The sequence below is a fragment of the Terrapene carolina genome, unplaced genomic scaffold (assembly GCF_002925995.2).
Source record: "Terrapene carolina triunguis isolate 2854851 unplaced genomic scaffold, T_m_triunguis-2.0 Scaffold42, whole genome shotgun sequence".
Taxonomy (NCBI): domain Eukaryota; kingdom Metazoa; phylum Chordata; order Testudines; family Emydidae; genus Terrapene; species Terrapene triunguis.
In genome coordinates this window covers 25,581,578-25,598,453 of record NW_020664393.1, presented here as the reverse complement: position 1 = coordinate 25,598,453, position 16,876 = coordinate 25,581,578, and the positions used below count along the sequence as shown (strand labels likewise).

The following is a 16,876-nucleotide window of genomic DNA, read 5'->3' as shown; positions in this document are numbered from 1 at the left end:
AAGTTACTAGATTGTGCAACTGTGTCTAAATCTGTATTCTGGATAAACTCTGAGATCCTTGATTCACTGCATTGGACAGAATTTTACTTCCCAATCCAGTGCAAATTAAACTAGTGTCACAGCCTCCATACTTCCAGCTGAAAGAGTCAGCAATCAGAAGTGAATATTAGAATGTTATAATCTTAATGTAATTTTCTTCCTCTCCCTTCCTTCTTCATTTCTTTTCCCTTTTCTGTCAGTCTAGATTTGGGTATCAAAGGTCCTTCCATTTCAACATAGCACTATATTGCTGTAATTGCGTGAGGGCCAGATCTTCAAGGTTAGGTACATGAGTTGCAGAACTGCAGTTGCACATATTCTGGTATCTGGATGCTTACATTAGATGAACTTGTGAATCAATTGTCTGTGTATACAGATAACCTGGTGTGGTAGGTATCTAATTGGTTATGTGCATATACAAATAAATGGCTTGTGTGCGTGCGAACATTGGGTATGTGCACACCTATGCATAGTTGGGTAACTGCACCTGCCTAATTTAAAAAAAACTAGCTATACATGTTAGTAGACTATCCAGTATTGATATTGGTTTCTATATCAAGTGTGAGAGACAAGGCGTATGGTGCATGAAATGTACTCAGCTCTTGCTACCCTTGCATGGATATTTAGAGAAAGGGCTATAAGAATGAGTGGTTGGGAGTCAGAAAAGGGAAGAATGCCTTTAGGATGGTAGAGGTTATAGGATGTGGTTGAACCTCATCCTGGAGGATTTTTCTGTTTACTTCTTGATTGCGTTAACTCTTTGTTTTGTTTTGAAACACTGTTCTCTGAGGAAAACACCTTGCTGATTGCAAATGTCATTCCTTTATCTTACAGTGAAATAAAGTTTTACTCTAATAAAAGTTGTTGGACTTTCACCATTTCTGGTTCTCCCCTCTCAAGTAAATGATAAGAGAGCTCCCATGATAGCACAAGTGCCAACTGGACAATCCAAACTACCTTATGTGAGCAGAATCAATGTCTGACCCACTGCAGAGAGGAGGACTGTTCCTGGTCTATTTTGAGGGGAAGAAAATACTTTCAAGAACCAAAAAAGCATTTTAAGTAACATAATTTGATTTTACTACCCCTGTTAGCATACTTTAAATAATTTTCATCCTGATTTACTACTCATTACTTAAAGCAAAGCAATTGCTCTTATTTGACATTAAGTGAAATAATTTCTGCTAAACGGTGAGATTATGTAAATTTCACTGATTTGCGTGGTATCACTTTTGAGTATGGTACATATCAACAGTACTAATAAAGGTTTTCAGTATTGTGCATTTAAAGTCTCTCTCTAAATATTGAACATACTGTATTTGTGGTATAAATGTTGCAGCCTTACAAGGATTAAGAAAATTTTTTTTAAGAAAGAGTCTTGTAGCAGATAGGAATTTCCACATTATTTAGAAATGGTCACTGTAGTAGCATTTAAGAATAGAGAAAACCTTTCAGTTGTAATTACTGTTAAACTTAAAATAAGCCTCCTAAATATAGGCCCTGATTCAGCAAAACCCACAAGCTTGTGCTTAAATTTTGCCACACTGATGATGATGATGAGAGATGGATTTAAGCACGTGTGTAAGTGCTTTGCTAAATCAGGCATAAACAAAGATTTTTTTTTTTTAATTGTTAATAGCAATAGCTGCACTTTTAGAAAAAATGAAACAAGATAGAGTGCAACACATATATAGCAACAAGTAGCGTTTCCAACAGCTAGTGATGGTTCGGCAAATGTTCAGATGAAAATCCCAGTTTTGTTTTTCGTGCTTTGCTTGCTCCTGATATTCATCATTAGTCTCCTTCATGCTGCTTCTAGTCAGTTTTTTAACTAGGAAGCGGCACAACTTAACCCAGTGTAGAAAAGGAAAAACATTGAGTTGTTTTTAATCTTTAAACAATGATTTGGTAAAGCCTGACCTTAGCGGATTTTATGTAAGTATTTGTGTAAACTCGAGTGGCCTGCTAACCTAATATTATCTCTGTATCTAATCCTTAAATAGCTGAATTATATTTTTAATCAATTTTTATAAATAATTTTTACAGGTTGTTATTCCAAGAAGTCCTCTTCAGGCCAAAGGACTATTACTATCGTGCATAGAAGATAAAAACCCCTGCATATTCTTTGAACCTAAAATACTTTACAGAGCAGCAGGTAAAAATGTTTCTTATATGTAGTGTGCTCCAATAAAATGTAATGTGTGTGTGTGTGTGTAAGTGTATACTCAATATAAATTGATGCATTTTACGTTATGGGATCCATCTTTATATTTATTTGTCTCTTTTTTTATGTGTTTAATTATTTAGTGTGTGTTTTAGAGAAGCTGCTCAAAAATTGGCCAAGATTTTAAAATATGGGTGTCAAAGTTAGGTACCCAAATCCATATTAAGCACCTGATCCAACTCCCACTGACTTCAGTATTTGTAAATCATAAGTAGTGAAGTCCTGATTTCAAAGTCAGTAAAAGTTTTGTATTCATATTGGAATGAAGAATTGAACAGTAAAAACATGAAGAGTCAAAAGAGACCAGTGGGAATTACTCTTTATGATTAGGGAAAGGGTCTTGTTAAAAATAATATAATTATGCCTTCCAATACATATATGAGACAAACAGAAACCAGCCTTGTAACAGAAAGACACTGGACTGAGGAACTGTCCTGGCTAAGTAAAGGCATCATAGCCACCTGCTGATTTTCAGGTAGACAGTCTTCAGGTGTGTTTTGAAATATAAATTGTGTCCATTTCATTTTTCTTTACCAGAAACTGCCTTTCAGGGACATTATCTTTTTTTGCTCTGAGAATTTCTGAGAACATCATTTATCACAAATGTACTGTAGATTACATCCTAGCTCACATAATGTCTGGAGGGGACCAAGGTTTTGATACTCCTAGGCTTTTACCTTTATTTAATACCATCTTTATGGCTCAGTTCTTACCCTTCCTTAGCTGTTCATCTTTTGAGCTGTTTTGCTGCTCTTGGGAGCTGGATCAGTTTGCAGAAGAGGAAGAACAGTGGTAGAGGCTAGAAGTTGCTCTTGATGTGGTTCATGGAAAATTATATGAGCTCACTGGTTGGTGTGTTTCTCTTTCTGCTCCCTGCTGTGCTGCTGAACTGAGAATCATTGCCGGGCTCTCCTGTGGGGCCACTACAGCAAAGAGAGATCTAGTGAATTCAGGCAGGGACCAGAGCCACCAGTTCTGTGTGAAAGATGATGTCAGTGCAGCTGAGGGAAGATTTTAAATTGCTACTGCCTCTGTCCTGTGGTCATTCCCCTAATCACAGGGCAGATGTGGAAACCACCTTTTATTGTCCCTTGTAAATGCATTGATCCCAGCTGCTGGAAAGCGATGGCACAGAATCAGTGGATTTATTCTGAGGTGCTGTGGGAGAAAGAAGCATAGTGGCTTCTTAAAGGTACACGTTCTGCTTCTTTATTCTGTTGGGCCTTCTTCACGCCTGTAGTGGCTCCAGCACAGCCAGGCATGCAGGAACCTGGCCCTGTTCCTCTTAGCAGCACAAGCGGTAAGAGAGGAACTGAGAGAAGAAGCAGTGCCTCAGTGAGAGAGCAGGGCTGGGTCCGAAGGTGCTTGATCATGTAAGGGTACGTCTACACTTCAGTTGGAAGTGTAATTTTCAGCTTGGGTACACATACATGTGCTAGCTTTGATTTGAGCTAGTGTGCTAAAAATAGCAGTGTAGCTGCAGCAACATGAGCATGGCACAGGCTAGCCGGAAGAGTACTTACCTATGGTCTCAGACGGAATTGTATTCAGATGGATGCCTGTGCAGCTACAGTTACACTGCTGTTTTTAGTACACTAGCTCAATCAAAGCTACAGTGTGTATGTGTACCCGAGCTGGAAATTACATCTCCAGCTGCAGTGTCTGACTAAGGCTATGTCTACACTACAGACTTTGGACAAGACAAGTCACACGGGTGTAGAACTACCAAAGTTGTTACATCACTTGTGCATGTGGCTTGGCTGCTTGCCTTATCTCTGTTTACTCACCAGGAGTGCTTGTGTTGATGCAGTTTGGTGCACCGTGGGTAGGTATCCTAGTGTGCCATGTGCTGCTGTCTGTTGCAATACCTTCTGGAAAGTTTTGTCAATGTGTTGAGGGATAGAAATGACTTGCCCAGGGATCTCTGGGTAATAGGGGTCATGTTCCCAACATGCAACGTTCTCCATCCCATAATGCTATCCATATCATAATTTTTGATACCGCGCCCTTTTAAAAAAAGTCCCACAAACCCATATGGCACTTCTCACTGCCCATCATCTCTGACAGATGCATGGAGCCCACACGGGTCTTTACTATTATCATGAACAGGAATGCTGGAACAGTTTTTATAGAGGGGGGTGCTGAACCAAATTGTAAACCCTCTATATAATGGTAACCACTTCAAGCCAGGGGGTGCAGCAACACCCCTAGGTCCAGCACCTATGCTCATGAACATCGCAAATACAGGTAGAATGATTCTCAGGTATTTCCAGACCTGCAGGAAGAACTGCAACATTGGGGGACATGACGATTTCTTTTGAGGACAGTTTGCAAAGGGACATATCGAAAACCAATTCATGGTTGTTGTTGGTGGTCGTGGCGCAGCAGCAGCCGCTTCTGAGCTTTGGAAATGAGCACTTACTGGTGGGATTGCATTGTAATGCAGGTTTGGGACAACGAGCAATGGCTGCAGAACTTTCAAATGCAAAAGACCATATTCCTGGATCCGTGTGCTAAGATTTCCCCAGCCCTCCAGCTCAGGGACACCAAAATGAGAGCTGCATGGACAGTGGAGAAGGGGGTGGTGATTGCATCTGGAAGCTTGCAATGCCGGATTGCTACCAGTCAGTGGAAAATTATTTTGTAGTTGTAAAGCCCACGGTGGGGGCCATTATTGTGCAAATGTGTTGTGCCATTATTTATATCCTGCTACACAGGATTGTGACTCTCAGCAACGAGCAGGACGTAATGGATGGATTTGCAGTAACCGAGTTCTGAACTGCAGTGGGGCTATAGCATATCCATCCCTATTTTGGCACTCACCTACCACAGAGTACGTCAACAGAAAGGGCCACTTTTCTACAATGATTCAAGTGTTGGTAGATCACTGGGGACACTTCACCAATATCAGTGTTGGCTAGCCAGGGAAGGTGCATGATGCTTGCATCTTTAAGAACAAAGGACTGTTCAAAAAGTTTTAAGCAGGGACATTTGCAGATGACACAAAGCTGGGGGGAGAGGTAGATATGCTGGAGGGTAGGGATAGGGTCCAGAGTGACCTAGACAAATTGGAGGATTGGGCCAAAAGAAATCTGATGAGGTTCAACAAGGACAAGTGCAGAGTACTTCACTTAGGACGGAAGAATCCATGCACCGCTAAAGGCTGAGGATTGACTGGCTAAGCAGAAATTCTGCAGAAAAGGACCTGGGGATTACAGTGGATGAGAAGCTGGATATGAGTCAGCTGTGTGCCCTTGTTGCCAAGAAGGCTAACAGCATATTGGACTGCATTAGTAGGAGCATTGCTAGCAGATCGAGGGAAGTGATTATTCCCGGCACTGGTGAGGCCACATCTGGAGTATTGTATCCAGTTTTGGTCCCCCCACTACAGAAAGGATGTGGACAAATTGGAGAGAGTCCAGCGGAGGGCAACGGAAATGATCAGGGGGCTGGGGTACATGACTTATGAGGCGAGGCTGAGGGAACTGGGCTTGTTTAGTCTGCAGAAGAGAAGAGTGAGGGAGGATTTGATAGCAGCCTTCAACTACCTGAAGGGGGGTTCCAAAGAGGATGGAGCTCAGCTGTTCTCAGTGGTGGCAGATGACAGAACAAGGAGCAATGGTCTCAAGTTGCAGTGGGGGAGGTCTAGGTTGGATATTAGAAAACACTATTTCACTAGGAGGGTGGTGAAGCACTAGGAGGGTGGTGAAGCACTAGAATGGTTTACCTAGGGAGATGGTGGAATCTCCATTCTTAGAGGTTTTTAAGGCCCGGCTTGACAAAGCCCTGGCTGGGATGATTTAGTTGGTGTTGGTCCTGCTTTGAGCAGGGCGTTGGACTAGATTACCTCCTGAGGTCTCTTCCAACCCTAATCTTCTATGATTCTATGATTCTTTCCTGATTGGCAGATTATCATTGGTGGTATTGAAATTTTTACGCATGAGACTGGGATATTTTTCTCACTGAGATCCAATTATTATAGTTGCTTGTTGTGTCCTGCATAATACCTGTGAGGTAAAAGCTGCTGCTGGGGTTGAGGGTGGAGATGGAGCACAAAGTGGAGCTATGTGGTTGAGGGAGAGTTTGTAAGCATAATTTAATGGTCAGCTGCATTAATGTCGTATGCTTGGGTGTACTTGTGCCCTCAAGGTTTGTGGGCTGTTAGGAACTGTGTAGTGCTTGGTGTACATTTATACATACACCTCTACCCCGATATAACGTGACCCGATCTAACACGAATTCGGATACAACGCGGTAAAGCAGTGCTCTGGGGGGGCGGGGTTGCGCACTCCGGTGGATCAAAGCAAGTTCAATATAACGCGGTTTCACCTATAACGCGGTAAGATTTTTTGGCTCCCGAGGACAGCGTTATATCGAGGTAGAGGTGTATAACACTGTCTTTTAGTGAACCTATGCCTTTTTTGTTGCTTGTGCATTTATCATCATTACACTGCATTTCACTGATACTATGAATTATTCAGTGTGTGCTGTATGTTTACACATCCAACTGGGTGTTTTCTTGTACTTGTGAGTTCTGTGGTGCTGTACACTCACAAGTACTCGGTGCTTTGGGTACTGCTATGCATTCCGCAGTATGTAAGAACAGCCGTACTGGTTCAGATCAATGGGCCATCTAGCCCACTATCCTGTCTTCTGACAGCGACCAGAGCCAGATGCTTCAGAGGGAATGAAGAGAATAGAGCAATTTTGAGTGATCCATCCCTTGTCGTCCAGCCCCAGCTTCTGGCAGTCAGAGGTTTAGGGATACCTGGAGCATGAGGTTGCATCCCTGACCATCTTGGGTAATAGCCATTGTCCATCAAGAACTTATCTAATTATTTTTTGGAACTCAGTTATACTTATGGTTTTCATAACATCCCATAGCAGTGTGTTCCTCAGGTTGGCTGCGTTGTGTGAAGAAGTACTTCCTTTTGTTTGTTTTTAAACCTGCTGTCGATTAATTTCATCTGGTGACACCTAGTTCTTACGTTTTGTGAAGGGGGAAATAACACTTCCCTATTTACTTTCTCTACACCATTCATAATTTTATAGACCTCCATCATATCCCCCTTAGTTGACTCTCTTCTAAGATGAACAGTCCTAGTCTTTCTAATCTTTCCTCATATGCAAGATGTTCTATACCCCTAATTATTTTTGTTGTCCTTCTCTGCACCTTTTCCAATTCTAATATATCTTTTTTTGAGATGAGGCGACCAGAACTGCATGCAGTATTCAAGGTGTGGGCATACCATTGATTTATATAGTGGTGTTAAGATATTTTGTCTTATTATCTATCCCTTTTCCTAAGGGTTCTAACATTGTTAGCTTTTTTGACTGCACATTGAGTGGAAGTTTTCAGAGAACTATCCACAATGATTTCAAGATCTTTTTCTTCAGTGTAACAGCTAATTTACATCCCCATCATTTTTTATGTACAGTTGGGATTATTTTTTCCAATGTGCATTACTTTGCACTTATCAACATTGAATTTCATCTGCCATTCTGTTGCCTAGTCACCCAGTTTAATGCGTTCCCTTGTTCCCTTTGTAACTCTTTGCAGTCAGTTTTGAACTATCTTGAGTAACTTTGTATCATCTGTAGATTTTGCCACCTTCGTGTTCACCTCCTTTTCTAGATCATTTATGAATATGTTAAACAGCACTAGTCCCAGTACAGATCTTTGGGGGACCCCGCTATTTACCACTCTCCATTGTGAAAACTGACCATTTATTCCTACCCATTGTTCACCATCTTTTAATCAGTTACTGATCCATGAAAGGACCTTCCCTCTTATCCCATGACTGCTTACTTTGCTTAAGAGTCTTTACCTCACAGGTTAGCGTATATGAAGCTGTGATTGTCCTTACTGTTGCCAGTGTGGAGTGGTAGGAGTAGGAATGCGACCCTTGGTGCCAGATGGAATGTTGGGGAATGCAGGGAGCTGCCACCATGGAGTTCTCTAGGGACTGCGAAGGGTGGTGAGTCCGTGCTTGGATTTCCTGGGTCTTTCTCCATTTTCTCCTGTCCTCTCTGTCCCTCTACATGCTGTCTGCCATGTTGACCAAGTAGGGCCTTTGTTTGCAGTTCATTGCAACACTGGTTTGCAGGATCTCACTGAACATGTCCTCCCTCGTCGTCTTTCTCTTCCTCCTCAGGGTCAGGTGTTCTGCCACTGTGGAGGGAAAAATCCCTCAAGGTTACAACAGTAGCAGCTATGCATAAAACAGACAGCTGTATCATTAGATATACAGGCACAATGGAAAGTGAAATATAATTTTTCAAAGCTCCCCTTATTCCATATACTTTTTTTAACAAGACATGCTTATTGACACATCAACTTTAGAGTGTCTCTGAATGGCACCACTCTCCAGTCCCAGCCATGGTGAATGTTAAGAGGCAGGGTGAGGAGGAGGGCATTTGGTTGTGTAAAACAGTAAAATTTCGGTCCCTATTTCCAGGGGTGCGAGTATAGGGTAATGGCACTGAATATTGGTACTATTTTCCACAGTTGGCAGTGATTTTAGTGGCTATCTTACTCCTGAGGGTAACAGAAGCACAGAGAGCACAGCTACCCTAGGTGTCCCGAAACTGCCCTGACCTGTACGCTGCTAGCCTGTTTACTGCAATGGTGCCAGTCGAACTTATCGTGGAGTGGAGTGGGAAGATGTCCTGCTGTAGAGGAAGAAATCATCCCTTGAAACCTTCTGGAGAGTATTGCAGAGTATCTCCATGGAAGTTTAATTGGAATCTCTCAGGAGGACACCAGGGACATCCCAATGTACATAAACTACCCTCCCCCTCCAGTTTGTTGTACTGCTATCTCTTCTCATATGAGTGTAACAATGAAATGTTGATACTTGTGTCTTGTTGATTTGGGATGAGGCAGGCGCCATCTTGTGCTTGCCAAGTTGGACCAACAGGAAAAGTCATTTCTGAAATATGTGCGGTGTTTTAAGGGGAATAGTGGCTTCCGATCTCTGTGACCTTGGGCAGTGGAGTTTACAATTGTGACCAGAGCAGTCAGGCAGGCATCGCTGGAGGACTGTTTAGGGTTGACATAGGTCACGCAGTGTCTACAGTTGCACTATGTAGGTTGATTATGGCTCAATGCCATTTAGGGAGGTGGTTTTACAGTGTTGCCTCAATGGGGTGCTTAAATCTGCTGGAAACAAATTTGAGTGTAGACACATGCACAAGTCAATACAAGGCAACTTACTTCGACCTAACTTAATAGTGTGGACCCAGACCTTCGCCTACAAAAGAGTGTAATATTATTCACATTGGCTGTCCCCTGGCACTTGCTGAATGTAATTGTCAGATTGTCTGTGCATTGGTGTAGATTAGTGAAGTTCCACTCAACTTTAAAATAAATGTATTATGTAAATACAAGTTCCTTTACAATATTGTGTATATGTAGCTCAAAGGAAAAACTACTTTCCACTTTAGATATTTTCCTACGAAATATATCTTCCGTGTGAAGTAGCTTTATTGTTTCTTTCTGCAGTTTTTTGGCAGTGAAGAAGTCTCTACAAAAGGTCAGAAGCAAATAGAATCTTGAAAACAAAAAGGGCAAGGGAGGTCAAATTTACTCTGGGCAAGTCTACACTGCAATTGTAAGTGTGACTGTGTAGACATATCTAAGCTAACTTTGAGTTAGCTACTGCAAGTACAAAATTGTGGCAGCACAGGCTTCAGTGTGGGCTGTACAAGCCTGGCTGGCACCCTGGATACTTACATGGGTGGCTAGCCCTTGCTGAAGTCTGTGCTGCCATGGCTTCACTGCTATTGGTATTTGTGTTAGCTAGATCCCAAGCTAACTTGGGTATGTCTCCATGTGCTGCTTTCACACCTTCGATTGAAGTGGGCACATACCTTCTGTTGCTTGATTTATTTTGCCCTGGCAGATTATCGACTTCCACTGGTAATTTTCATTACATGTTATTATTTTAGTAGGAAAAAGGCAGTGTGTTTTCAAAAACATTTTTCTGAGCAAATGGTATATCGTGTTAATATTATTTGCATTATGGTAGTACCCAAAATCCCCATTGTGGGATTGGGGCCTCATTGTGCTAGATACTGTACAAATACATTTGAAGACTTAGTTGCTGTGCTTCAGTAATAATGATGGTAAATATAATAAGAAAATTGTAGCAGTATTCAAATTTATTTACCTGAAATGCTGTTAAAATACTAACCTTTCTGTCCAGTTTTTAGTGGACATATATCCTTACTGCAAAGAAATTCACACCAGCACTAATTGGAATCCTTCTTGGTATAATCAGAAAGACCAAGGTTTGCATGACCATGAAGACTGGAAGGGATGTTCTCTAGCTCTAAAACAGGCTTATGTGATTGAACTCCTGCAGTCAATTCTAATGGTACTTCCTGTGTCCAGGTGACTGAAGAGAGTTGTACCAATAAGACCCGGTCCGTGTAGCTCAATTCCACAGATGTTAACAACTGAGGGAGCCCTGCTGTAAATGGTCCACTTACTACTGCACCATTCAAACGTGTCATCTAACCTTTCTCAGAACAGTTCTAATCAGTACACTGCTTAAAATAGTGAAAGCAGCAGGCGCCTGTCTAAACTAGAACCCCAACATGGTTAACAACATTGGAGCTCATCAGTGAATGTAAGTAATTGGAGGAATTTTTTAGAAAATCGCACTAGATTAGGTAAGGCCCCAAAAGCTGAGTACATTCCACTAGACAAGAGATTTTTGTTAGTTACTAAGTTAAACAAATATCAAACAGGTCATTTTGAAGCAATCCAGACAATGGGAGCACAATGTTATACAGATAGGAAAATTTCCCTAAAATTTTAGAGCTTCTACACATGGTCTGAGCTCTAAATTGCATTACTAACTGTGACAAGGCTATGGGTCTTTGTAATTCGTAATTCATGACAAAAATAAAAACCTGATTCTGGGTTTACTGCCAAGAGGCCTGACTGCCAAGGTGTTCTGTGAAAGGTGGTATCTGAGGTAGGGCCATTAAGCCTTTGAAAGGCAGCTATTCCTTAATATTGTTAGGGGGTTTCTCTTTCTTAGTGGACCATCTCTTATGTCTCTTTGACATCAGAAAACTGGAGATAGGAATTAATAAGTGTGTCTATGGGGAGGGGGGAGAAATGCGGGATTGTTGGTATCTAGATAGCAAGCAACTGTCAGTCTGATCAGAGTGGCCAGAGAGAGAATTGTTTGCAAGGGATGTAAGCTGTTCATTTTACTTTCCTTTTTCTCTGTAGCTAAACTGAGAAGGCCTTACCTAGTTTATCTTATGAGATGTATAAATCCTGAGATGTTATACATGCAGGTTTTTTTAGTTCCATTTTTCTTCCGTTTTAATCTTGTTTTTGTTAAGATTACTGCTATGCTGGTAATTTTACACAGATGTCCCCCAGGAGAAAAGAACTCCAGAACCTCTAAGGAGAAGTGCCGAAGGGTAAAGAGATTTTGGAACTTACACCCCCTCTTAGTCTCTGTCTAGGGTGATGGATAGAGGAGTCCACTCCCAGTGAGTGGTGTTGCCATCAGGCTGCAGTGAGTGTACTCAAAGAGAAAAGCTGTAAGATTAAAGAGGAAATGAGTTGGTGAGGGTGGTAGTTGTCATAACATTTCCCCATTCCCTGTATGGACAGACACCAATTTGCTGGGAGTGGACCCAATTGCTGGATCCCATGTGCTCCAAACCCAGCTGGATCTGGGCAGTGCAAGGTTGCTGTTCCTCCCAGGGTCATGCCCCCGGGGGCAGACATATTGTCTGCCACCCTTCCTTGGAATGTGGGGTTCCATAGCTCAGCTGCCTTAGACCCTGAAACCAGTGCCTCAGTCCTCCTGAGTCCCTAGTTATTTATACACATTCCACAGAGTTCCTACTGTGGGTGTACTGAGCTTTTTGATTAACCCCTTCAGGGACAGCATGGCAGGCAAGGAACACAGGATTAGCAGAGGCATTTCTTAACCACAGTTACTTTTACTCTTAAGAAACACTAGAGAGTTAAAGATCAATCTTTGCAAAATAACAGTCCTGAGATGTATCTTCCCTCACCGTCCCAGTCTGATCTCACCCCTTCTGAGAGTCTGAGATCTGGATCAGTGCTTCAGGCTAGGCAAAGTCCCTTCTGCCTTCTCTCTCCAGCCTGGTGTTCTGGCATATGGTGGTGGATAGTCCCATGTTGTGGCAATGGACATACCAAAAAATGAGCCCAGTTAGTGAAAGAACACAGAATGTGTCTGAATGTTTTAGGTGGAGAACATCATTATTCTCTGCTGCCAAATGAGGCATCCACTAAGGCCCTTCTGTCCACTTGTTGTGATGGTTTACAAATAGACATTATGGGACTGCTTTGTAGATTTCCATGAAAGATGAAGCTTCTGTCTTAGCACTAGATGACACTAGAGCCCTATTAAAATTTTTGAGTTTCCTTTTATAGCTACATTCAAAATAGTATCTGTGTGGTAATGGATGATCTAGTACAGGGGTCCCCAACTCAGTGCCTGCGGGCGCCATGGCACCCGCCGGGGCGTCTAAATGCACCCGCGTACTGGTTGGCGGATGAGCATCTGCCGAAATGCCGCTGACAAGCAGCGTCATCAGAGGAAATGCCGCCGAAAATCGGCAGCATTTCGGCAGCAACGCCTATTGAAGTTGCTGTTTGTCGGCGGCATTTCGGCAGATGCTCGTCCGCTGCCACGGTCCTCCGTGGCTTGTCGTCTGGCGGTTGGGGACCACTGATCTGGTAGGTTTTGTCTCTGCTTGGATTGTCAGTATCGAATACAAAATGTGTGAGGATCTGTAATGTTCAGTTGTGTCCAAACGGAGTGGAGAGCTCATACTACATTCGAGGAACACTCTCTTCTTATCTGAACAAGGAGAGGCAGAAGAAGGAGGGTTTGGAGATTTTTTTTAACATGAAAGCTGTAAGACATTTGCTTGTGGAACATAGTTCTGGTGGAAAATAATATGCTGAAATTTCCATGAAGAGGCTACCGCTTATTCAGCTCATCTGGCTGATAATGTAGCTATTAAAGAGAGAGAGAATCTTTGGGCTAGATCTGTTAAGTCTGCTTTAGCCACTCTTGCTGTGCAAAGCTGCTTCATTGTTATAGAAGCATCCTCAGGCAGTGAAAATTATTGTACCTAGACTTATGCCATGGCTTGGACCAGAAGACAGATTAGGGACTTGACAGGAGGAAGGGGACATGGCCAAAGTACTTCTGCACTCCCAGCAATCCCTGGCTGTGGGACACACATTTTGGGGGGAGGGGCACATCTTTGTGTTAGCTGTATTTAGAGCAGCCTGTATTTAGAGCAGCCTGATTTCTGGAACCCAAAGTTTTGACATTCCTCTGCCTCCCTTAGAAATGATCTATTTTGGTCAAGTTTGAAGCACATTGGCGGAATGCTGTGGTTTGCAAGTTCTGTGACTTTGCATCAGTACTGAAATTCACTTTGAAAAAGAGCACAACTAGATAAAGAAGACATCAAGGGGGGAAAAAAATCATTGCCCCTATGTGTGCCGTAGAAGAGACTTCTTATTAAAAAGAGACAAATGCTATGCCTCTTATTAACCCTGATCTTTAAGTAGCTGCAGTTCTAACAGCAGCTCTGTTTGGTTATATACCAGTTTATCTTTTTAGTAGGAGAATTAGGTGTTAAACTTTTGTTTTTGTATAACAATCACAGTGAAATACAAACTTCATCATCAAAGCTACTTCATCAATTCCCATCTGTTGGATAGTAACAATTTTGGATCTGGTGTTGTGCAGAAAAGCACTGAATTTAATAGGACGTCTCTTGAAATGTTTTGAGAAATAAGATGGTCTGTAGGGTGAAGCATAATGCAAGAAACAGGGCATGCATCTAGCACACTGCTTAGGGACTTGCTTGTTTTGTTTCCAAGAATACTGTAAAATATTTCCTCAAATAACCAACCAAAATGGATATCTTCCCTGTATTTTGTATACAAATGTATTAACTGTATTTATTTCAGACTCTGGGCATAATACAGATTTTATGTGAACACGCTTTAATTACAGTATTAAAAGTGGATGCCCAAATGAGGTTTTTGCCCCTAGAAAATATGAGCAAAAATACAGGTCTTATATCTTGCCATAATCAGCCATCCCCCAAAAACCTTGGGAAAACATGTGGGGTTTGCATTGTGCCCTGGTGGTCACCAGATCCATACTGTGATGAACCAAGGGGTGAAGCAAATTCCAAAGTGAAGGACACCTTGCTGAGAGTGCCTTGCCACCATCCTCTTCCAATTTATACAAGGAGGGACAAACTAACTCGCACACCTCACATGGTCAACGGTCCTGGTAACATACAAGCATAGGGACAAGCCTCAGAAAACTGGGACCCAAATGATTTAGGTCAAAACCAATCCCTTAAACTTCACCTGGGGGTCTGTCAAGCCATGGAACAGAGGTGTAATGAACTCCCTGCATTAAACACCTCATAAAAAATGGTCTGATGCATTCAGGTGGTTTAAAGCCATACCCCTATGTAGAGCACAATGCAGTAGTCAAACCTCAAGATGACAGAGATATGGAGACTTTATGATGGATGCATCTTAAATAAAAGAACACACTTTCTTTCCTGTGTGCAATCTGGACATCTGCGGCAACCTGGAAATGCTGCAGCTGCTCGGTACCCAACTAAGCCCTTTGCTTATCAACAAGCATAGGTTCCAGATTGCACATTACTTAGAGGAAATCTCAAAACCCCTTTTGTAAAATGCTGCTATATCAAGATCTTTAATTGCCCCTATAAGATGTCATTTGTTTTAACCAGGGCTGTAAATTAATCCTAAGGAAGGATCTGAAAAGTAAAAATTTATTTTGCTTTTTTTAAAGTATACAAGTGGTAGAGTCCTAATGTGTTGCTCTTGACCATCATTTCTATTTAATGAATGGGGAGAGGTTTCCAAATGTACTGGCTGACAACTTTTGTTGTAGGAGACAGCAGCTGTAGTTGAATTTTCTGTCACATGGATAAATATGTTTGTAATTTGCTGCAACTGCTTCGTCTATGTCAGAGGTTCCCAAGCTGTGGTCCGCGAGCTCCATTCAAGTGGTCCGTGGATAGTTCCCTCTAAGGTGTGCACCTGGGTGGCCGCACACGAGAGAATGAAGGGCCACCCACCTAATTAGTGGAGCCGCGCAGGCATGGCTCTACTAATTAAGTGCCGGGACCCTGGAGAAGATGCACATGTAAGGTGAGGTGAGATGGGGGGGGGTAGGTGGTAGGTGGGAAGGAGCAGTGGGGTGAGAAGAGGGGGAATTTCGGATGTGCAGGGCTGCGGAGGCCAGAGAAAGAGTCAACTTTCCCCAGCTCTAGGGCTGCGGCTGCCAGGGAGAGACAGCCCTCCTTCCCAGCTCTGTGGCTGCTGTGGTGGGGGAGAGACTCCCCCCCCTCCTTCCCAGCCCCAGCTAGGGGGCTGCTGCGGTGGGGGAGAGAGAGAGAGCCCCCTCCTTCCCAGCCCCAGCTCGGGGGCTGCCACGGTGGGGGAGAGGGCACATCTGTCGCATTAGAAAGGTAAGACTACTGATGTTAAAATATGAGTTGTGTGCTTTTATTTGTAGAACAAAAAAGCCTTTATTATTAAGGTTTTTTTTATATAGTACTTTTATCCAAAGTGCTTTACAATAGTTAGCTAATGGTACAAACAACATTTGGAAAGATCATTAAATGGTCCACCGAGACCCTCAGCAATTTTCAAGTGGTACGTGGAAAAAAAAAAAAAAGTTGGAGAACCACTGATCTATGTCAAACCTGCCCTAGCTCAAGCTATTTATGAAAGTGTCATTGGCTTCTTGTCAGTAGGTGGTAGTTTCACAATTGTTTCCTGTCAGATGAGCTGTTCCCCTTATGTAACATTTTCCATGCAGAAAGCTGTGTTCAGAGAATGTTAGACTTACTGGTTAAGCTGTCAGCAGTTAAGACATGCTAAAGTGAAGGTTGTGCATATGCATTGTGATTAGGTTGTATTTAATAACATATCAACTCATTATGTCCTGCATCACAAATACAACACATCTTAAAATCACTTCTGCATCCTCATGCATATGTGCACCTTGTAGATTTTATCATTCTTCTTCAATTGCCCTATTATATCATAATGAACCTACAGAAACAAGGAGGGAGAAATTTTTTTTAGGGTGGCATAAGTAGGAGGATAATTAGGACTACATTTGTAAAAAGGTAACTTTAAAGGATAAAATTCTGACCCCATTGAAATCAATAGGAAGTTTTGTGATTGTCTTCACTGACTGATTGGGATTTCACCCAGAATAAACACTGGGAAGGCTTTTAAAAAGCATTTCTCCAACCATGGAGGATGAGACGGGGGATTGGATACAGGTTTTTGATGTGTCTTAGAGTCAGGAAGCTCCCCATCTCCCTGGAATAGGAAAAAATGGAAAAACCTTTCCTTCTTCCCTCAGATATCCCTTGAAATACTTCCCCTTCTTATCTAGCTACCTGCTTTAAGGAGAGCTCCGGCATGAATTCTCTTTCCAGCCGGCTGGCTGAGCAGCTCCTCTGAGGGATTGGAAATGAGGGCAGCAGGGCAGTTAACCTCTTCCTTGCCTTACTTAATGAATT

The 16,876-nt window shown here is 42.4% G+C and overlaps 1 protein-coding gene across 1 annotated transcript in view; it reads left to right on the top strand.

The window, feature by feature from the left end:
• Window positions 1–16,876, top strand: part of BCKDHB (branched chain keto acid dehydrogenase E1 subunit beta) — a 270,051-nt gene that overhangs the window by 67,178 nt on the left and 185,997 nt on the right. The window contains exon 6 of the mRNA XM_024194664.2: window positions 2,086–2,194. Within this exon, the coding sequence (XP_024050432.2) occupies window positions 2,086–2,194 (109 nt within the window). The remainder of the gene's footprint in view (window positions 1–2,085; window positions 2,195–16,876) is intronic.